Below are 24,889 nucleotides of genomic sequence, written 5' to 3'. Positions count from 1 at the left end.
TTCCTGTTCTTAGTGGGAAAACCTCGGGTTTGTCACCAGTAAGGATGATAGCTGTAGGTTTTGTGTAGAAGTTCTTTATTCAAATATAGGAAGTTCCTCTCTATTCTTAGTTTACTGAGAGTTTTATTGTGAATGGATGTTGGATTTTGTCAAATGCTTTTTCTGCATCTATTGATACAATCATGCGATTTTTCTTCTTCAGCTTCTCTATGCAGTGATTTATATTAATTCACTTTTTGTGTATGTGTGTGAGGAAGATCAGCCCTGAGCTAACATCCGATGCTAGTCCTCCTCTTTTTTGCTGAGAAAGAATGGCCCTGGGCCAACATCCATGCCCATCCTCCTCTACTTTATATGGGACGCCGCCACAGCATGGCTTGACAAGCAGTGCATTGGTGCGCGCCTGGAATCTTAACCTGCGAACCCCAGGCCGGCAAAGTGGAGCACGCACTTAACTGCTGCGCCACTGGGCCAGCCCCAGTATTAATTGACTTTTGAATGTTGAACCAGCCTTGCATAACTGAGATAAATCCCACCCAGTCATGGTGTATAATTATTTTTATATATTGTTGGATTCTGTTTGCTAATATTTTGAGGATTTTTGTGTGTATGTTCGTGAGAGATATTGGTCTGCAGATTTGTTATTTTTCTCTTGTATTGTCTTTGTCTGCTTTTAGCATTAGGGTAAAGCTGGACTCATAGAATGTGCTAGGAAGTAATCCCTCTGCCTCTATCTTCTAAGAGAAATTGTAGACAATTGGTATAATTTCTTTCTTAAATATTTGGTAGAAATCACTGTTGAACCCATCTGAGCCTGGACAGGATGGCTAGAGAGGGCTGGAGTTGGGTATTTCCTTTTCTCCGTATGGAAACCTAGAGCCAGCTGGATCTTTCCCCTGTGAAGTCTGCCAGAAAAGCCCTCTTAATTAATTGCCTATAGTCAGCCCGAAAGATCACACATAGATTTTAGCCTGGAGCAAGACTACTCAGCTTCCAGGATCTGTACAAGTCTCTGCTCTGGGTCTATCCTTCCAACAGCAGACCAACACTGTTGGTGTGTTCACTCCAAGAGATGGTCAAGCAAAAGCTGTATGCAAGGGATGTGGATGGCAATTGGACATGTGGACTGGAGGTGTTCATACCTGTGCCTGTGTAGGCCCCTCGCTTTGTAAGGGTAGTGGGAGTAAGAATTACAGGGAGTAAGCTGTGGCCCATGGGCAGGCACCTGGGAACCAAGGTGGCTATCCCTGTGCTACCACCTTTTGGCATGGAGCTTTAGAGAGTCTCAGGATTCTGAACTTGAATCTGGCTGTCCAGGGTTGTAAAAATAGTTTGTCAAGGTGAGAGGTAGGAACATATTTTATTTAACACTTTATTAGCTTTATATTTTATTTACTTTTTATTGTAGTAACACATAACATAAAATTTACCATCTTAACTATTTTTAGGTGTATAGTTCAGGAATGTTAAGTATAGTCACATTATTGTGAAACAGATCTCTGGAACTTTTTCATCTTACAAGTCTGAAACTCTATACCCATTAAAAAACAACTACCCTTTTCTTCCTCCCTGCAGCCCCTGGGAACCACCATTCTACTTTCTGTTTCTGTGAATTTGACTACTTTTAGATACCTTACATAAGTGGAACCATAGAGTATTTGTCATTTTGTGACTGCCTTATTTCGCTTAACATAAAGTCCTGAGGATTCATCCAATTGTAGCATGTGATAGGATCTCCTTGCTTTTTAAGGATGAATAATATTCCATTGTATTTATATACCATATTTTGTTTATTCATTCATTGTTGTAGGACATTTGGGTTGCTTCCATCTCTTGGCTACTGTGAATAGTGCTGGGATGAATATGGGTGTGCAAATATCTTTTTGAGATCCTGCTTTCAATTCTTTTAGATTTATCGTAGAAGTAGGATACTGGATCATGCAGTAGTTCTATTTTTAATTTTTTGAGGAACCTCCATACTGTTTTCCATAGCAGTTACACTACTTTACAAACCCACCAATGCTGCATAAGCATTGCAATTTTTCCATATCCTCACCAACACTTGTTTTCTGTTTTGTTTTCTTTTGTAATATAGTCATCTTATGTGTGTGAAGTGATATCTCACTGTGGTTTTGACTTGCATTTTCTAATGATTAGTAATATTGAGCATCTTTATATGTGCTTGTTGGCCATTTATATATCATATTTGTAGAAATGTCTATTCAAGTCTCTCATTGTCCATTCAAGCTTCTTTGACAAAATATCATGGATTAGGTGTGTTATAAACAACAGAAATTTATTTCACACAGTTCTAGAGGCTGGGAAATCCAAGATCAGAGCACTAGCAGATTCAGTGTCTGGTGAGAGCCCGCTTCATGGTTCGTAGATAACTGTCTTCTTGCTATAACTTCACATAGTGGAAAGAGCAAGGGAGCTCTCAGGGGTCTCTTTAATAAGGGCAGTAATCCCATTTATGAGAACTCTACCCTCGTGATCTAATCACCACCCAAAGGGCCCAACTCCAAATACCGTGACCTCCAGGATTAAGTTTCAACGTATGAGTTTTGGGGGAACCCAAACATTTTGTCTATAGCAAAGTCCTTTGCCCATATTTTAATCAGGTTAATTGTGTTTTTTTGTTGTTGAATCGTAGTTCTTTATATATTCTGAATATTAACTCCTTATCAGATATATTATTTGCAAATATTTTCTTTCATTCTGTAGTTTGCTTTTTTTCTCTATTGATTGTGTCCCTTGATGCACAAACGTTTTCAAGTTGGATATAGTCCCATTTGCTGTTTCGCTTTTGTTGCCTCTTTATTTCCACGTCCAGAGATATTGATTGCATCACTTAGGTGAATTGCATAACAATGCCTGTCACATAAATACATCCTGGATAATGGTCACATTTGTTCCCTTTCCACTTTGTTTCTCTCAACAAGCCACACAAACATACGTAAATACAGTATTACAAATATATATATGTATTACATATTATAAATGTATATATAAGTAAGTACATATCTATATCTATATCTATATCTATATCTATATCTATATCTATATCTATATCTATATCTGTTGTTTTAGATTATAACTCAGCAAATCCACAACCCCTATTAAAGAGAACATGGGCTATGTGGGATTCGGGATTTTTGATTCTCTTCCCTGTCTGTGCTGTTTGCTTACCACACTTCCCAAGGATGGTTCATCATCTCCCCACTGCCTCTTTCTTCAACCACAGATCTGGAGAAGTGTTGCTTCTCTTCCCTCTCTTTCTGGAAGATGACAATGGAATGTCAGAGGCTCTCCGTCAAGATCCACTCCCTTCTTGCAATGTCCTCCCCCAACTATCCTCTGTTTCAGAAATCCAGGCAGAAAACCTCCTAAAAATGTCAGCTGTCCTAGGAAAGAGTCATCAAATTACAGGCATACTGGTGCCAAAATGTAAAAACAACAGATACACTTCACTGTTGGTCAGCCTGGGAGTCCAAGGGAGCCTTGGAGAGGAAGGAGCTGCCAAAGAAGACGACTAGGTCAGAACATTTTGCTGACCTCGGGCAACAGCACAGTGCTGGTGCCTGTATGTTCTGTAGTATTATAGCCCAGCAGGTATCAACCCAGAAAGCAGAGTCTTGGGAAGAGAACAGATGAAGAAAATCAGGACATTGGATAAACAGGTAAAGAAGTGTCATCTAGAGACTCCAAGATGGTTGCTCCCCAAGCTCCTTCCAGTCTTCTGTTCTAATTCAGAAATGCCTCAATGCTGTATTACTGTCCCAGCATCTGTTTCTCCAACATCCGTGTGTAGCAGGCTGCCTACATGGACAGATCCTGTAGTAACTCCTTGCCCGTCGTAATCAGGATGAGTCTGACTGACAAAAAACATGGCACCTCTCTGCCTTCTCACATTACAGCAGACACAGGCCACTTCACTGAGCAAAGAGGGACACTGCCACAGAACATTTTATTTCCCCTAAGTATTTTTTCTCATTTTTGTTCTATGTACAATCATCCCTCAAATGTCTGGTGATTCTAGGCTGTCCTCATGTATTTAAGAGACAGTCAGAAACAAGTTGATTGAACACTCATTGTAATCAGGCTGGACTTCCCAACTAGTGCACTTTGCTTTAGGGAAAGGGTGATCCGTGTGGACCTCTTTATTAGAGACCAAACATCCAAAAGTATCTGTAGTTTTTTTTTTTTTTTAGGCAGTTTTGTTTCACCAAAGAAGAGCCCTAAAATCTTCTAATTTCAGGGAGTCAAGGAGGATGATCATAAGACTGATTACAAACATTCTTAGAATCCAGCAGGTGAAAGAGTCTGCAGATCTCACCATTTAGTACTCAGTCCTAAATTTTATCCCCTCTTTGCAGTAAAGAGCCACCCACTTCATTCTGAAGGGCTTGTTTACCCCATTCCAGATCTCTCTGGTTCAAACTCTTTAAAAGTCAACCTCACTTTTTCTGACAGGTGGATTAGGAAGAGAGGAATTACAAAACCTAGCTATCTAAACGGAATGAGGAAGGGCATCAATTAATATTTAAATAAAGTTTTCTGCTATATTTGCTATAAATTGAAAAGTTCTTAATCTCTGAGCCTCATTATCTCCACTGTTAACAATATTACCTACCTCAGCCTTGAAGTATTGAGAAACTTATGAAATGGGTCCTTTTGTGTCTTTCTTATGAGTAAACCCAAACAATATTATTATAGCACATGAGATATTTTTCTTACATAAATCAGAGGGGAAAATAAAAAAGAGAAATTGTGGAGTCCCCAGCTCTATGCTATAAGATTGCTGATATGATACAATTTATATTGATCACAACCATATGAGATGGGTAAAGTTTGCATTGTACAAATAAGTAGACAAAGATAAAAAAAGAAAAAAATGCTTAGATCAAGTTTACATAGTAACAGAACAGAGATGAAAACACATATTTAGATTGACTGAAAAAATCATGTTGTCTTTAATGCTTAAATTATAACCATAACTGGAAATTTATGGTCACAAATCTAGGTGGCTTCCAGGTTAAAATGAAAACTTGATTCTCAGAGAATTGCAAATCTTGCAGCAGTATCATACAGTAAAAACTACATAGGCTTTGTGATCAGACTGACTTGAATCCAAACTCTAATGCCTTCATTTGCTGCAAAATCAAGGAGATGCCCCCACTGGGTTTTCTGCAGAGTGAAAGTATTGCCAGTGCCAATCATGGAAGGAATAAGTGGATCCTCATACAATCAGGCTTGTGAGAAGAGAGGCCAAAATGGAAAGAAGGAGAGGACCTGACTTCCCTTTCTCAGTCTGAACTTTGAGATAAGTAGACAAGTCAAAATGTGTTCTTGTACAGTAAGGGTTAGGAATGGTGTTTTAAAATATGGGTTTTATTATTATTTAGGTATGGCAAAGCCATCAGATCAGGAGATGACTGCTATTGAAAAGATGGTTTGTGAGAATATATTTGAAAAAGACATATCTGATAAAGGACTCTTATCTAAAACATGCAAACTCTTAAAACTAAACAATGGAAAAGTGAACATCTTGATTTAAAAATGGGTCAAAGACCTTAACAGACACCTCACCAAAGGAGATATACAGATGGCAAATGAGCATACCAAAAGATGCCCCACCTCATTTGTCATCAGAGAAATGCAAATGAAAACAAAAATGAGATAACACTACAAATCTATTAGAATGATCAAAATCAAAAACACTGACAGCACCATATGCTGGGGAGGATGTAGAGCAACAGGAACTACTAATCATTGCTGATGATGGAAAATGGTACAGACGCTTAGGAAGACAGTTTGGTAGCTTCTTACAAAACTAAAAATACACTTACTATATGATCCAGCAGTTGTGCTCCTTGGTATTTACTCAAAGGAGCTGAAACCCATGTCTACACAAAAACCTGTACATGGATGTTTATAGTAGCTGTATTCATAGTTGCCAAAACATGGAAGCAACCAAGATATCCTTCAGTTGGTGAATGGATAAATAAAGTATGGTATATCCAGACAATGGAATATTATTCAGAGCTTAAAAGAAATGAGCAATCAAGGCATGAAAACACATAGAGGAACCTTAAATGCATAATACCAATGGAAAGAAGCCAACTCTATGGCAATTTGGAAAAGGCAAAACTATGGACATAGCAGAGAGATCAGTGGTTGCTAGGGGATAGGGAATAGGTAGGCATGAATATATAGAGCACAGAGGATTTTTAGGGCAATGAAACTACTCTGTATGATATTGTAATTGTGGGTATATGTCATTATACGTTTCTCCAATCCCATAGAATGTACACCACCAAGAGTGAACCCTAATGTAATCTATGTACGTTGGGTTATAATGATGTATTAATGTAGGTTCATCAATTATAACAAACATACAACTCTGATGGGGAATGTTGTTAGTGGAGGAGAATATGCATGTGGAGAGGCAAAAGATATGTGGGAAATCTCCATACCTTCTGCTCAGTTTTGCTTTGAGCCTAAAACTGCTCTAAACAAAAATAATGTTTTTTTTTTAAAGTTTTTCACATTCACAGTTTTCAAGAGAAGGGAGTATGCCACACCGTGGGGGCCACACAGGGAAGCACCAGGATTGGTCAGGAGGCAGAAAGAGAGGGGAAAATTTGACAAGAAACTTTCTTGTGTTTTCCACAGGAGAGAACAAGTGAGACAGAGTAAGCAGGTTTAGGGTTGGTTACTTTTAATAATTTCAGTTGGTTCTGGGGCATAGGGGCTGTCCTCAGTTTTCTATATATGGCTCTGGGATGAGTAGGGGAAGTGGATAGTATCCAAGAGTTTGAGAGCTTGATAAAGGGGGGTTTTGGGTGATGGGCCCTGGATTCATTGGTTTGCATTTGAAGCCATGGTCGTGGGCTGAGGGACTTCATCACCAGTAGACCTGCCTTACAAGAAATGCTAAAAAGAGTTCTTCAATCTGATAAATCTGATAAAACAAATCAAATTAGTAAAATAAAAATACATTAAAATATACATGTATTTGTAAAGGTAAGTAGGTAGTCAAATTCATAATATTCTCATAGTGCAATATGGTGGTATCTTAACCACTTAACTCTAGTATAAAGATTAAAGAACAAAGTATTAAAGTACCTGTAGCAACATTAATTTGTTAATGGATACACAATATAAAAAGAGGTAAATCGTGACATCAAAAACATGAAAGTGAGGAGAGTAAAAGTGTAGTTTTTGTGTGCAATTGAAGTTAAGTTACTATCAGCTCAAGTAGACTATTCTATCTATAAGATGTTTAGGTAAGCCTCATGGTGATCACAAAGCAAAAACCTATGATAGATACAGAAAAGATAAGGAGAAGGAAATAAAAGTATACCACTACAGAAAATTATTCACAAAGGAAGGTAGCAAGAGAGGGAAAAAGATACAAGGGAAGTACAAAATAGCCGGAAAACAATTAATAAGATAGCATTAGTAAGTCCTTACTTGTCAATAATTACTCATAAAGTAAATGAATTAAATTTTCCAATCAAAAGGCATATAGTGGCTGTATGGATAAAAAACAAAACCCAGCTGTATGCTGCCTACAAGAGACTGACTTCAGCTTTAAGGACACACATAAACTCAAAGAGAAAGGATGTAAAAGGATACTCCATGCAAGTGGAAATCAAAAGAGAGCAAGGTAGCTATACTTACATCTGATAAAATAGACGTTAAGTTAAAAATGGTCACAAGGGACAAAGAAAGTCATTATATAATGTAAAGGGTCAATTCACCAAGAGGATAAAACAATCGTAAAGTGTATGCTCTAAACATCAGAGCACCTAAATATATTAATCAAATACCGACAGATATGAAGGGAGTAATAGACAATAATACAAAAAGAGTAGGGGATTTTGATACCCCACTTTCAACAATGGATAGATCATCCAGACAGAAAATCAATAAGGAAACATTGAACTTGAATTACACTTTAGACCAAATGGAACTAACAGACATATACAGAACATTCCATCCAGGAGCAGCAGAATATACATTCTTCTCAAGTGTACACAGAGCGTTCTCCAGGATAAAACCTGTGATAGGTCATAAACAAATCTTAGGAAATGTAAAAAGACAGAAATCATACCAAGAATCTAAATTTCCCTCTTTACCAGAGAAGAGAACCTTCCCAAAGGAAAGCTCACAAGTCATACTATCTCCCCAGCACTTAACACATAAGTGCTTTTCCAAAGAACGTTTCTTTATTACTAATAAGTGATTGAGATCTAAGTGTTCTGATATAATCTGTACCTCTCTCACCCAACAGTGTGGATTTATAAACCAATATTGATGTGCATTATCCCTTACTTACATATACCTGCATAAAAGATATGTGCAATCTGCAGTTCCTTAAAATTTGATGGAAATTGCTCCCTTTGATGGAAATTGCTCCCTTTAATAATCAGCTGCTTGGTACTGCCTTGATAACTAACTAGATCCCCTAAATTATGTACTCCTCTTTTAGAACTTAAGACCTTTAGGTGATTATCCTGAGCCACGGATTTCTCCATCATAGCTAAAACACCCAAACTAACCCTTAAAAGAAAGCTTTAATTCTGACCATCTTAGATTTGAAGTAATGTATGAGACTTTCCGCTCAACATCTTTATAACCCTTAAAAGTACAGAAGTCCTAATTCACTAGGCTGGGTCCTCGGGTTCCACACACAACCTCAGAAATTACCATGTTTACTTACTATTGGGACCTACATACTTGCCACCCACACCCCACATCTTAACATGCCTCTCTTTTCATTTGGCCAAGACCAACTAAAGTAAATTTTTCACCTCTCTCTTGAAAAAAAGTGAAATGTTCAAAAATTACTAATTGAGAAGTTACCTTAAACTATCGTGAATAGAATCAGATTTTACATGATAAAGTATCATACTTTTAAAATGAAAACTGCAAGGGCAGCACTGAAGAAAGAAAACATAACATAAAAAAAAAAGTAGATTGGAATTCAATGGCCTGGGTTCCTGTCCCAGTTTCAGCACCAGGTAGTTATGTGCCCTTGGCCAAAATATATAATATTTCTAAGTCTCAAATACATTTAATGAGGAAGTTAAATTATTTGTAAGGCACATCCAAGATTAAATGATCTATGATTGTAGAAGTAGTTTGCATAAAATAATAAAATCTTGAAATTGTAGAGGTGGGGCAAGGAGCAAGAAGAATAGAGCTGCACTAAACACTCACCCAAACGCAAAGACTTAAAATTCTTTTTCTGCACAGGAGATTTAAAAAAGCTGGAAGTTGGATCTTTCATTGAAAATACACATAATAATAAACAAAGCATTGTATCTCCTTCTTCAAATACACTCCTTTCTCAAGAAAATATTTTTCTTCCCAAGATTTTCCTCAAGCCAATTTTGACATCATTGTTCCTCAAACTATAGATCAATGGATTTAACATGGGCACAACAATGGTATAGAACAGGGAGGACACTTTCCCTTGTTCAAGGGGCAAAATGGAAGGTGGTTTGAGATACATGAAAGCCGCAGAACCATAGAAAAGAGAGACCACAATTATGTGGGAGCCACACGTACTAAAGGCTTTGGACCTGCCCTCGGTGGAGTGAATGTTGAGAATGGTGGAGACGATTAAAGCATAAGAGATGAAGATGGTGACAATAGGCATTCCAATGCCAATGGAAACAACTACGAAGACCACCAGCTCATTCACATAAGTGCTGTTGCAGGAGAGCTCAAGGAGAGGAAGGATGTCACACATGAAATGATTGACAACGTTGTTGGCACAGAAGGTCAGACTTGCTATGCTTCCCGTATGGGCCATGGCTCCTGAAAACCCCATCACATACACACTCAACAAGAGGAGTAGACAGACCTCAGGAGACATGGTGACCATGTACACCAGTGGTTTACAGATGGCAACATAGCGGTCATATGCCATCGCTGACAGGACGAAGGACTCAGAGATGACAAAGAAACAGAAGAAAAAGAGTTGAGTCATACACCCTGCATGTAAGATAATGTTCTGCTTTGAGACAAAACTCTTCAGCATTTTGGGGATGATGGTGGTGGAGTAACAGAAATCTATTAAGGAGAGGTTGAAGAGGAAAAAGTACATGGGGGTGTGCAGGTGAGAATTCAACCCAATCAAAGTTACCAAGCCCAGGTTCCCCACCATGGTGACCATGTAGAAACCTAGAAACAGGAAGTAGAGAGGTATCTGGAGTCCTGGCTGGTCTGTTAAGCCTGCAAGGATAAACTCTGTCAAAGAAGAGTTCTCAGCTACCATTCTTCTCTGGAGACAGGTAGGGATTGGGCAGTCTCTGGGGACAAGAAAAGAGAAAAACTTAGAGAGAAAGGAACACCACCACCACCATCCCAGATCCACCCCGCTTTCTTGAGAATGGAATCCACAGAGAGAAATTTGAACTTTGGTATGGAGGGAAGGTTGTTACTGTTTGCTATGGATCTATCTTCACAGCCCAAATGACTTGCACTTCCAGAGAACAATTTGAGGCTAAACTTTGCCTTCAGAGTGAGAACTACTGCTTATAGAGAAAGGGATACAAAAATAAGAAAGATGTCTTTGAGACTTTTAAGTCAATTCATTTTCTATGCCCTTCTCTCTTCTGCCTCTGCTCCAGTTGCTGAAACCTGGTCCTCTTCCCTGGATAGAGTCCTGATGGGCAGAAGCCACTGTACTCTGGGCAGAGCTGCCACCTTTGGGTCACTACTGTCAGATCAAGAACGTAAGGTTACATTTTACAAGACCTCTTAGCTCAAGTGGCTATAGGTTTAATAATTTTTTAAGCTGACACTTAAGTGATTACTATGAGAGGCTGTGTACTAAGAGCTAAGAGCTATGTGACAATATTATTATCCCCATTCTGCAGATGAGACAACTGCTTTAAGAAACCAGCCCAAAGTTCCAAAACTAGTGAGTTTTAGCCAAAAGGTGAACTTAGACATTCTGACTGTCATGGTTTGCACTTGTAAAAATGATGTTACATGACTGACCAGGGTCAGGCAGGCACTCACCTTCCTTTAGTTTAGAGTCTTAATGCTACACTCTTCTGCTTGTTGTCCACAATAGTCCTGGAAAGGAAAGTGACTGAAGTGAATAGAAAATGCAAGTTTGAGCTCAGAACTCTCTCCTCTTAGCCCAGTCCAAAGGATCAGAAGGTCTGATTTATCTTGTAAATCCTTCTGGACAGAAGATTTCCAATTGCTGATTTGCCCAAAAGTCCCTCCAGCTAAAAAGAAAGAGAGAGTAGCTTTTCCTGACCAGTGGATAACAGGAGATTAAAGTGTTTTATTGTGGATTACAGATCTCAGAGGCCTAATTCTTAAGACAGAGACTCTCTCAAGAGCATTTCCTCAGAGATAACCTTCCCAAAGGAAGAAGAAATGTTTGTTTATACCCTTGATATTGCTTGATTTGGCTTTTAAAGACAATTCCTTCCTCTAAGTACATTTATCCAGCACTTTAAGGGAAAAAGCATTGTGAAAAAATTATCATTACCATTTCTTGAATATCCAATAACATACCTGACACAACACACTTACACTAACTTTTGGCTGCCAAGAGCCAAAGCACTACACAAATATACCCTTATTTATTCCTCGCAATAATGATATCCATTTAAAGATAAGTTGCTCACACAGACAGTATGTTTCAGAGCCCACATGCCTAGGTCTGTCTCACTCCAGGCCTCTGAATCATATTCACTAGACTAAACTTCCTCCTGAGGAGTGCTACTGAAATCCATAAAGCGGCATTCTTGCCTATTGGAGCTGACAATCTTATGGAAAGTAAAAAATAAATATGCCATCACTATAATATAAAGAAGTGATTAGATAAAGGAAAGATTAACACAAAGGGCCATCTATTGTAATTTAGGGTAGGACATTCAATAATTTAATCATATTCCAGTCCATTCCAGGAATAATTGCTCTACTTTCAGCTCACAAAAGAAAGGAGACTTCTCTGATTCCCTTCCCCTGTCTTCTCATGGAGTGTAGGTTTAATGGTAACAAGAATCACTAACAGGTAACTGCTCTCAACCTCAGTCTAGAACAACCTTTCTCTAAATTACTAACTTGTCAAAATTCCTTTACTGTCCCTGGTTTCCAAACACTTTTTTGGAGCACTTATCTCTACTGACTTTCTAGCTTCTCAGTGCTCTCAAATTGAATCTTAGCAGATCAGATTACCAGTGCAAGGACACATCCAAATTTGTTCTCTCTCTTTGGTTTCTTTTTGTCTTTTTCTGTCTTCTACTCGGCAATACCAACCTCTCCTTGAGAAAAATTATCTGTGCTTTGTCTCTATCTCTCAGATCTTTACTTACTTCCTTTAACATCAGGACTACAAACTCATAGATTTTTTAGACCTGAAAACACTAAGGAAATTATCACATCCAGTATATCTGAATTATGGCTGAGAACCAAAATTACCTAGAATGTTTACTAAAAAGAAATTCTGGGCTTCACTCAGACCTTCTGAATTAGAATCTCTGTGGGTAGGAATATGGTAACTATATATTTTTTAATGTTCCCAATTGATTCCAATGCCAGCAACTTGTAGATCCACAGAACTAATATTTACCCTCATCTTAGAGGCAAAGACTATAAGGAGATCCAAAGAAGTAAAGCCAGTCGTCCAAGGTCACAGATCAGATCTAGTTTAACTCTCCAGGTTTTCCAATCTCTCCTAGTCCATGAGCCCATATGGCCTTCAGTTGGCTGGAATGCAAGGAACAAGTAATTGATAATTAAGCAATGAGACTTCTGATTTCAGGTGTTAACAGAGTAGCTGGCTTCATATTTACCTTCTGACCATAAACAACTATAAGACTGGAAAATATATATAAAGCAACTATTTGCAAGCTTTGGGAAGCAGAGAGTGCAGGGATGAAATTTTTGAGATAGGGCAAGAAAATGAGGAGACTACCATATTCACCCTAAATTTCTCCCTAAGGGCAATTTACAAACCAAGCATAGTGAAGTGGAACCCAAGCAATGGTAGCAGTCTCTACTAGTGGAATAAAGAAACATCAGTGTTCAGGGACACTAAGACAGCTAAAATTTGGGGGGCAAGTTATGGAGGGGAAGAAGCCAAAGAAAAGGACCCTGAGGCATCTGCATAAAGGACTCTCTTGAGTTCTTAGCTGAATCCTAAATTTTGTACGTGCATGGCCAGACTCCATAGGTCCTGGAGACAACAGCTGTTGGAGGACTAATAACTGAACAGGGAACGCAGAGGATGCACAGTACTAGGGAGATGTTAGATATTTGACCTAGTGAGAGTGGAAAGACTTTAGTGAATAAACTCAGGCATTAAGATGAGACCCCTGAAATCCATACCCTAGGAGTAAGGACTAAGCCCACAGGGCTTAGGGCAAAACTGAAATAGTCCCATCATAGCAAAGGATAATCCAAGTCTCAAGAAGATCAAGGTGATCTGCTAGTAAATTGAAAGCATTCCAGAACAAAATTCAATACTCTGTAGAGAAGAATAACATAATCCACCATCTCTACAATATATTTACAATGTCCAGTGTCATAAAAACAAAATTATTAGAAATAAAAAAAGCATAAAATATGACCTATAATCAAGAATAAAAAAATATACTAAGTAAAAAAAGATCCACATGGGACCTAAATGTTGGAATTAGCAGACAAAAATTTGAAATACTACTATAATTATGTATTTAAATTTATATAAAATAAAAATGGAATTTAATAACAGATGGCAAATTCCAACAGAGAGATAAAACAATAGCAATAAATAAATGGAAATTTTTCTTTAAAAGTAAAGACTGAAAAATATAATATTGGAAATAAAGAATTCTTTGGGTTGGCTAAATAACAGACTTGGCACAGCCAAAGAAAGGATCAATGAATGCAAAAAGAGATCAATAGAAATCATCCATACTAAAATAAAGATAGAAAAAAATAATTAAAAAGAACATAGCAACCAAAATCTTTAGGACAATGCTAAATGGTCCAACATGTTTGTAACCAGGGTTTCAAAAGGTGAACTGAGTAAGAATTCGCAGGGAAAATATTTTAAAAGATTGTAGGTGAAAAATTTCTTAATTTTATGAAATACATGAACCCACAGCACAAAATGTTAGGAAACCATGAGCATTATGAATTCAAAATATGCCACACCTAGGGCCGGCCCTGTGGCTTGGTGGTTGAGTGTGCGTGCTCTGCTACTGGCGGCCCGGGTTTGGATCCCAGGCGCGCACTGACGCACCGCTTCTCCGGCCATACTGAGGCCACATCCCACATGCAGCAACTAGAAGGATGTGCAGCTGTAACATACAACTATCTATTGGGGCTTTGGGGGAAAAAAATAAATAAATAAAATTATAAAAAACATGTATATACACCACACCTAGGCATATCATACTCAAACTGCCGAAAACCAAAGATAAAGAAAAAAGGCTTAAAAGCAACCAAAGATAAAAAGGCACATTCCTTTCAAAGGAGCAAAAATAAGAATAATAACTGACTTGGTATAAAAAAATGGAAGTCAAAAGACAATGAATTGACATCTTTAAAATACTGAAAGAAAAAACTGTCAATCTAGAATTCTGTACCTGGTAAAAATACCCTTCAAAAAAAGGGATGAAAGAAAATTTCATATAAAAGGTGAAAGTATTTGTCACCAATAAACTTAAGAGACAAAAAATGAGAGGAAGGAGGGGTACATGATTCCAGATGAAAACTCAGATCTGCAGGAAGAAATGCAGAACACTGGAAATGGTAAATATGGAAGTCCATATAAAAGGCTATTTTTAAATTTCTTTAACTTTCTTCAAAAGTCAAATTACTTTGACTATTTAAAGCAATAGACAAACAATTTGTGGTGAATTTATAACATGTATAATTAAAATATATAAAATGGCAGCACTATAAAGCATAATACAATAATATAAAAAATAAATTATACAATAAAAGTAATATAGAGAGTTATAACTAAAATCCCAGTAAAAGACCTAAAATGAAATTTTAAAAAAACTCAAATAATCCAAGGGATGGCAGGAAAAGAGGAACAAACATGGATTAACATTTGCGATATCAATCAATATTATTCATCACATTAATAGAGTAAAAGAATACAAAAGTATAATCATCTCAATAGACGCAGAAAGAGTATTTGAGAAAAGTCAATACCTACTCATGACAAAAACTCTCAGTAAGTAGGAACAGAAAGGAACATCCTAAATCTGATAAAAGATGTCTGTGAAAAACCTACAGCTAACATCATACTCAATAGTGAAATACTGAATGCTTTCATCCTAAGGTCAATAACAGGTCAAAAAGTCCACTTCACAAGTTCTAGTTAACACTGTATGGGAGGTTCTACCAATTCAGTAATAAAAAGTGTTGAGTTTCTGAACCCTCTCAAAGAAGGATAACATATTCAGTCTCTACAATGTATCAGTCAAAATTTCAAGCATGTAATCCAAAATTCCCATGGACTGCCTCTGCCCTCTGCTCGCACCTTTCTGACCACTGCTTCATTTTTTTTCCCTCTTTTTCTCCCCAAAGCCCCAGTAGGTAGTTGTACATCCTTCTAGTTGCTGTATGTGGGACGCCGCCTCAGCATGGCCGGACAAGCAGAGTGTTGGTACCTGCCCGGGATATGAACCCCGGGCCGCCAATAGTGTAGCACGCACACTTAACTGCTAAGCCACGGGGCCAGACCCTGACCACTGCTTCTAACTGAATTTTCAGCTGCTCAGTGCTCTCAGATTAAATCCTCATAGATAAGATTCCCAGTATAATTTTGTTATCCTAGTTTTGTTTGCATAAAGAGACCTAAAGATTGGAATAGAAGATATAAAACCATCTTTATTTACAGATGACATAAGTGTACATAGAAAATACAATTAGATCTATAAACAAACTACTAGTATTTAGAAATAAATTACTATGGTCATGGAATACACAGTTATTGAACTACATATTCATGGACACGCAATGAAAATTAATTGCATTACTACATACTAGCAAAAAAATTACAAAATTAAATTTTAAAATACTATTTATACTAGCAGCAAAAAAGTGAAATATCTAGAAATTCATTTGCCGAAATTTGTGTATGACCTCTATGCTGAAAACTATGAAATACGAATGAAGAACGTTTAAGAAAATCTAGATGAATGGAAAGATATATCATGTTTGTGGATTGGAAAACTAAGTATTGTTAAATTTCTAAGTCTATCTTAATTACTCTATGAATGTAATTCAAAACCAGTCAAAATACCAGCAGACATGTTGGTAAAAATTAATAAGATGACTCTTAAATTTATATAGAAAGGTAAAGGACCTAGAATAACGAAAACAACTTTGAAAAAGAAGAACATTGGTGTTCTTAAACACCCTGACTCCAAGAATCACATAAAGTTACAGAAATTAAAACAGTTAGTAATGAAGTAAGGATATGTAAATAGATTAATGGAGCAGAGTGTCCAGATAAAACCACATGTACAGAGTCAATTGATTTTTTTAAAGTGCTAAAGCAATTCAGTGGGGAAAGAAAGTTCTTTCCAGTGAATGATTCTGAAACAGCTAGATATCTTTATATAAAGAAAAATGATTCTTGACCTCTATCTCACACCGTACATCATTAATTCATGATGGATCAGAGTCTTAAATATAAAAATTAAGCCTGTAGAAGAAAATAGGAGAATATCTTCAACACTAACTCAAAAAGATATCTGCACCCTCATGTTCATTACATCATTATTTAGAATAGCCAAGATATGGAAGCAACCTAACTGTCCATTGATGGATGAATGGATAAAGAAAATGTGGTATAAATATACTATGGAATAATATCAGCTGTAAAAAAGATGGAAATCTTGCATTTGCGAAAACACGAATGGACCTTGAGGGCATTATGCTAAGTGAAATAAGTCAGACAGAGAAAGACAAATATCATATGATCTCATTTACAAGTGAGATCTAGAGGGAAGAAAACTACCTCATAGGTAAAAAAAACAGATTGGTGGTTGCCAGAAGTGGGAGGAGTGGTGTGGGCAAAATAGGTGAAGGTGATTAAATGGTACAAACATCCAGTTATAAATAAATAAGTCCTGAGGATGTTATGTACAGCTTGGTGACTATGTTAATAATACTGTCTTGTATGTTTGAAAGTTGCTGAGAAAGTAGATTAAAAAAATGACCTTAGAATAAGAAGGATTTCTTAGACATAAAAGGTACTAACCATAAAATAAAAATACCATAAATTCAATTTGATCAAAATTTGAAACATCTGCTCTTTGAATTACATCATTTAGAATGTATAGAGGCAAAACACAGACAGGGAGAGAGTATTCACAATACATGTATCTGTCACAGGACCCATATCACAATATATAAAGAACTCCTATAAATAAATTAATAAAATACTAAAAAATATATAGTAATGGAACAAAGATTTAAACAGACACTTCAGAAGATATTAAAAGGGAAATAAACATATGGAAAGTTGCTCAAAGCATTACTTATTAGAGAAATGCAAATTAAAACCACAATGAGCTATCACTACATATCCATTACATTTCAAAGACTGACAATACCAAATGTTGGCAAGAATGTGGAGCAAATAAAACTCTCCTATATTGCTAGTGGGAATGTAAAATGGTACAACTGTTTGTAAAATTGGCAGTATGTAATAAAATGAAACATACTCCTACCCTGTGACCCAGCAATTCCACTTCTAGTCTTACACCCCAAAAAATTAATGCATACGTCCACAAAACGTCTCCTACACAAATGTTCACCGCAGCTTTATTCATAACAGCCAAAAACATCTTCCTAATTAGGAAATGACCCAAATAAGGATCAACAGGAAAATAGATAAATTAGCCATGGTATATTCACACAGTGGAATATAACTCAGCAATAAAAAAGAACAAGTTATTGATATATGCAACAAGCTGGGTGAATCTTGAAAAGACATAAGGAATTAGTCTGGAAAAGTACACCTGAAACACACTAAGGAGAATCTACAATGCTAAGCCTAAAGAAAATTTGTTAGCCAATGAATAAGTTCTAGAAGTCTTGAATAACAGAGTGACATTCATTGATTCATTCAACAAATATTAATTGAGAAACTATGTGTCTGGCGCTGTTCTAGGGGCTGCAGACAAAGCTCTACACAAAACAAAGTCCCTGCCCTCACTGAGCTTTTACTCCAGTAGGCGAAAGACAGAAAATAAATAAAAGTGACTTATGTAATATTTTACAAGGTAATAAGACCTATAAAAAAACAAACCAAGGGGTGTGGGTTTTGTGTTTAAATAAGATGGTAAGCTAGGTATCTTTGTGCAAGTGACATTTGATCAAAGACTTGACAGACTATAGTTAGAGCTGTACTGTTAATATCAGCTACTCTAATGTTCTTAATGTATCACTCCTCCCAGGCAATGCATTATCATCCTGTGCTTCAGACAATAGCTTCACCATAAGTACTGGCTCTCATGGAGGGAATTTTGTACTTAGTGACAAGTTAGAGAGACTAAAAGACCTTTCTGAGCTTTTTATAAGCTCAGATCACACAATGCAAGTCACTGCCCATATACATTTCTGGTCTTTAAATAGCCAACACTAGCTACTTTAAATTCCCTCAATTTTCAAATCAGCTCTCAGGAAGGGATCTGATAAACTCCTTTGTACAGGGACTAATTGAGCTGGTATGTGGCCACATACGCTCCAAATCCTTTCACAAGGAATTTTTGATATTTTTAGTCAAGGGGAAAAAATTCTGTATTCAGAGAAACTCAAGCCTCAGTGAACAAGTGGATAAGCTAAGTTTTTGATCAGAGCTTCTCACGGGAAGTTTATGAAATCATACCACAAAGACAGAAACCCAGCTCCTTACAAAGTCTAACTACAATTACCACACCTATCACTATGTTTACGTGTGTGCACACATCACTGTCTGCTTGCTTATCCACCTCTGTGAGATGTTGTCAGCCAATATTCCACAGTGAAGGTGCTTCATTTTTAGATTTACACTTAGGATATTACTGTATCCTACAGTGTCTCTAATGAATCCCCACTACACATAAATTAAAAATGGAGAAAAATAATTAACTATCATAAACTCCCATAGGGACCTAGAGGTAGCGAAGACTTCAGGGGTTCACTAAAAGTTGACTTTTCTCTAGGATTCTCAGAGGTCTCTTGCCTGTACAATGCAACACCAGCAAAACTTCCTTTGAGTTGATGTCACTTCAGAGGCTATTATCATGAAAACTTTATTTCAAATACATTTCACCCATGGTTTCCCCAAAGTCAAGTTCGCTGATGACTTGCGCCAGCACAAACAAGAACGGTGTAGAAAGAAATATTTTTGGGGCTGGCCCCATGGCATAGCAGTTAAGTGCGCATGCTCTGCTGCTGGCGGCCCAGGTTCGGATCCCGGGCATGCACCGACGCACAGCTTGTCGAGCGATGCTGTGGCGTTCCCATATAAAGTAGAGGAAGATAGGCATGGATGTCAGCTCAGGGCCAGTCTTCCTCAGCAAAAAGAGGAGGATTGGCATGGATGTTAGCTCAGGGCTGATCTTCCTCACAAAAAAAAATGTATATATATTTTTGACCATGTTCATTTGGTACAGAACCTTTCCCTTTCCGAAAATTGAATCTCTGCTTAACGGTTTCTTTGCTTTAGTTACTTCTAGCACGTATCTAACATATGTGTATATATATACATTATACATATTATTATATGTGATGTAAATATATGTCTGTTATGTAAACATGTATACAGTGTCTTTACATATATGTCTCAGAGTCTTGGTAGACCACCAAAGAACACTAATACAGCACTGAGTGAGTTGTTCATCACTACACACCAGAGAAACATGAGAACACACATTAATTCCACAAGAAGAGGCAAAGAGCCTGGCTGGAAAGAAGAGATGGCAGCTGCTTGCTCTTCATTTGAAATAGCCTCGACTTCCAAGGAAGTGAATAAAATTAAGGTCATTAAACTGGAGACAGAAAGGGTAGCATTCTATTTAATGTTCAGTTAACCTTTAATTTGTACATCATTTAGCATTTTAAAATTCTAGATTTAGTGACAAAAAGACATTGTTCCTGCACTGAAGCTTACAGTCTAATAGAGGCAGCACTCCTATTGTCTCTTGTTCCTTTTCCTGTCCCCTCGTATTTCACTTCCGCAGCATCTTATGACCTTCTTTTTCTTCTTCTTGGTGAGCTCCTCTGTTCAACAACCTCCTCTATAAGGGTGGCTCCCAAACTTGTAACTTTAGTTCTCATCTTTCTTTCAAGCATCTAAAATGTTATCCAGTCACTTTACTGGTTGTCTACTATAGTCTGTCCTGTGATCAATCAAGCACCAACTTAAAATCTGAGCTCTTCTTCTCTTCTGCAAAACCAAGTACCTCCTTAACCTGCCCCATTAAGTGGGTGCCACATTGGAAAGGACTGACGGTGGAGTATCAATAAGGTGACTGCCTGTCAATTTATCTAAAACAGTCCTAGTTCTGCCTTTTGCTTCAGCAGAACTGTTAGTAGCACCTCCTTTCTGTCTCAGGTATATGCTGGTGAATGATAAGTTATGATCTCCCTAAATCTTCAGAGCATGAATTTTGGAATCACACTAACTTCAGTATAATACCTGCCTCTACCTCTAACTAGATGTGTGACTTTAGGAAGTGTTTAACCTCTCTCTGAACTTCAAGTCCATTACTTTAAAATGAAGATAATAACCACACCTCAAAGGATTATTGTGGTGAACAAATGGTGCTGATTACAGCACTTAGAATATATAAAATTACGTAGTTTAAATAATGTTACTATTCAAACATATCTCTCTTACTAACTGTGGTGTTTAATATAGCCAGTGCTGTCAGAATAGGCTGAAACAGAGAGAACAGCAAGCAGGGAGATCGGTTAGAAGACTTTCCACAAATAAGAAATACAGAAAAAAACTAACAGTGTAGGAGAGGTGGTGATGGAATAATTAACATTATTTAGTGTCTCAAAGGTACAGCAGAGAATGATGGAAAGACACACAAATCAAATTTGACTAAAAATTGAAGCACAGGGAGTCAGGATTAGAATGACATAAATGAAGAGTTAAAGAGGAAAGAAGGTAATGAACTGAATTATAGACAAGACTAAAAAGTCCTGGCAGAACTTTCAAAAGGAAAGAAGCTGACAATGGAAGATCAGAGCTTGGGAGAGAAAAGATAGAGATGCAGATTGGAGAATTATTGGACCAAAGTTGTTCACAAAGGCAGAGGAATGGTGAATTACTCCAAGCAAGTGCGTTTAAAAAGAGAATAATTGCTTGCAATGGCTGACAGTTTCCCAAAAAATACCCATACATGGGAAAAAGAAATTGACCAACAGAAGTGTTTGAAAAGGCATGTGTAGTATCTAAGAGCAGGCTTTGGAGTCTTTCAGACCTAGAATAAAATCATATGTCTATTACTCATTAACTGTGTGAACTTGGGCAAGTTGATTAACACTGTCTAGACTCGCTGTCCCTGTAAAAATCAGAAATGATAATTCTAAACTTGCAGGTGTTTGTGAGGATTAGATGTGGCCTTAGTAAAGATTCACCTTAGTAAACAATTGTGGGATAAACAAATTGTCACAGATGTCAAAGGAGGAGAACAGTTGAAGGTGATGGATAGCTATATTCCCAAGAAGTCAATAGATGGACTGAAGATAGCAATTAGATCATTCTCTTGCTGTCTTGTTCACTCATTCTTACATAACTCTCTATGTGTACTTAGTTTGAAAGAGCCTTCTACTATTAATTGACTATTCTAAGAATATATTCTGCAAGCCCCAACTGAATAAACAACTCCTTCCAGGAAAAATCTATATCTCATAACTTTTGCGTATACTAACACACCCAGTAGCTAAAACAGTGATGAATATATAATAGATGTGCTATAAAATCTTATTGAATAGAATAGACTTGCATACAAATATACTTCAATAAAAATTCACATTGCAAACTCATAAATTCAGTGCTGGTCATTTTTTATTGAGATATAATTGACATATAGCATTATCTTAATCAGGTGTTCAGCATAATTCAATATTTGTATCTATTGCAAAATGATCGCTGCAGTAAGTCTAGTTAATGTCCATCAACATATATAGTTAGAAATTTTTTTTCTTGTGATGAAAACTTTTAAGATGTATTATCTTAACAAATTTCAAATATACCCTACAGTTTTATTAACTAAAGTCACCATGCTGTACATTATATCCCCTTAACTTACTTATTTTATAATAGGAAATTTGTACCTTTTGTTTCTTTCAACCAATTCCTCCCTCCCCCTCAGGTTCTGGCAACCACCAATCTCCTTTCTGTATTTATGAGTTTCTTTTTTTTAGATTCCGCATGTTAGTGAGATCATAGAGTATTTGTCTTTCTCTGTCTAACTTATTTCACTTAACATAATGCCCTCATTGTCTATCTATGTTGTTGCAAATAACAGGATTTCCTTCTTTGTTATGTCTATATATATATGACATAATATATAGTATACATTTATAATATTATATATATATATATATACAGACGCACACACAATCTTGGTTATTGTTAATAATGCTGCTATGAACATAAGGGTGCATATATCCTTTCAAGTTAGTGTTTTCATTTCTTTGGATAAATACCCAGAGTAGAATTCCTGGGTTATTGGGACTTCTATTTTTAATTTTTTGAGGAACCTCTGTACTGTTTTCCTTTTTCATTGCCACTAACAGTGCACAAGGGTTCCCTTTTCTCCACATCCTGACCACACTTGTACTTTCTTGTCTTGTTGATGATAGTCATTCTAACTAGTGTGAGGTGTTATCTCATTGTGGTTTTGATTTGCATTTCCCTGATGATTAGTGATGTTGAGCACCTTTGCATGTCCCTGTTGCCCATCTGTATGTCTTCTTTGAAGAAATGTCTATTCAGATCCTCTGCTGATTTTTTAATTGGATTGTTTATGTTTTTGCTATTTGTACTATGAGGTCTTTACATATTTTAGATATTAACCCCTTATCAGATATTTAATTTGCAGATATTTTCTTCCATTCACTAGGTTGCCTTCTGATTTTGATGATGGTTTCCTTTGCTGTGCAGAAGGTTTTTACTTTGATGTAGTCACATTTCTTTATTTTTGCTTTTGTTGCCTTTGCTTCTGGAATCAAATTCAAAAAATTATCGTCAAGACTGATGTCAAGGAGCTTACTGCCTGTGTTTTCTTCTAGGGGTTTTTTGGTTTCAGATCTTACATTCAAGTTTTTAATCCATTTTGAGTTGATTTTTTTCTATGGTGTAAGATAGTGGTCTAGTTTCATTCTTTTTCATGTGGCTGTCCAGTTTTCCCAATACCTTTTATTGAAGAGACTGTCCTTTCTCCATTGTATATTTTTGGCTCCTCTGTCATAAATTAATTAACCATATATTTTTGGGTTTATTTCTGGACTTTCTATTCTGTTCTATTGATCTATGTGTCTGTTTTTATTCCAGTACCGTACTGTTTCGATGACTATAGCTTTGTAATATGTTTTGAAATCAGAGAACTTGATGTCTCTAGCTTTGCTCTTCTTTCTTTAGGTTGCTGTGATATTCAGAGTCTTTTGTGATTCCATGCAAATTTTAGGATTGTTTGTTCTATTGCTGTGAAAAATGCCATTGGAATTTTGATAGGGATTGCATTAAATCTTTAGATTGCTTTGGGTAGTATGAACATTTTAAAAATATTGATTCTTCCAACCCATGAGCAAAGAATATCTTTCCGCTTATTTGTGTTTTTTAATTTCTTTCACAATGTCTTACAATTTTCGGTGTTCAGGTCTTTCACCACCTTGTTAAGTTTATTCCTAGGCATTTTATTCTTTTTTATGCTATTATAAATGGGATTGTTTTCTTAATTTCTCTTTCTGATAGTTTTTTATTAATGCATAGAAAAGCAATAGATTTTTATATATTAATTTCATATCCTGCAACTTTACTGAATTCGTTTATTTGTTCTAACAGTTTTATGGCGGAGTCTTTAGTGTTTTCTGTATATAATATCATGTCATCTACTTCTAATGACAAGTTGACTTCTTTCATTCTAATGTGGATGCCTTTTATTTCATTTTCTTGCCTAATTACTCTGAGTAAAGATTCCCAATATTATGTTGAATAAAAGCAGTGAGAGTGAGCATCCTTGTCTTGTTCCTGATCTTAGAGGAAAAGCATTCAACTTTTTACCATTGAGTATGATGTTAGTAGTGGGTTTGTCATATATGGCTTTACTCATGTTGAGGTGCTCACTTAGTTGAGAGTTTTATCAGAAATGGATGTGGAATTTTGTAAAATGCTTTTTCTGCATTTATTGAGATGATTATGTAACTTTTATCTTTCATTTTGTTAATGTGGTATATCACATTGATTGATTTATCAATGTTGAACCATCCTAGCATCTCTGGAATAATTCCACTTGATTATGGTTTATAATCCTTTTAATGTATTATGGAATTCGGCTTGCTAATATTCTGTTGAGGATTTTTATGTCTATGTTCATCTGGAATATTGGCCTGTAATTTTCTTTTCTTATAGCGTCTTTGTCTGCTTTTGGTATCATGGTAATGCTGGCATCATAAAATGAGTTTGGAGGTGTTTCTTCCTCTTCTGTTCTTTGGAAGACTTTGAAAAGGATTGGTATTAATTCTTCTTTGAATGTTTCATAGAATTCACCAGTGAAGCCATCTGGTTTTGGACTTTTGTGTGTTGGGATGTTTTTGATTACTGATTCAATCTCCCTATTAGTAATGGGTCTGTTAAGATTTTCTGTCTCTTCATGATTATAAGTTTTTAGGAATTTAT

The 24,889-nt window shown here is 36.5% G+C and overlaps 1 protein-coding gene across 1 annotated transcript; it reads right to left on the bottom strand.

Annotated features, from left to right (window-relative positions):
- Positions 1-9,358: 9,358 nt before the first annotated feature.
- LOC131408310 (olfactory receptor 8B12-like) lies at positions 9,359-10,294 on the bottom strand. Its single transcript, XM_058544929.1, has one exon. It carries the CDS (start codon positions 10,289-10,291, stop codon positions 9,359-9,361), a length of 933 nt encoding a protein of 310 aa, XP_058400912.1. The 5' UTR covers positions 10,292-10,294.
- Between the last annotated feature and the right edge of the window lie 14,595 nt (positions 10,295-24,889).

This window comes from Diceros bicornis, chromosome 7 (assembly GCF_020826845.1).
Source record: "Diceros bicornis minor isolate mBicDic1 chromosome 7, mDicBic1.mat.cur, whole genome shotgun sequence".
Classification (NCBI taxonomy): Eukaryota; Metazoa; Chordata; class Mammalia; order Perissodactyla; family Rhinocerotidae; genus Diceros; species Diceros bicornis.
This window is presented reverse-complemented; position numbering and strand designations above follow the sequence as displayed.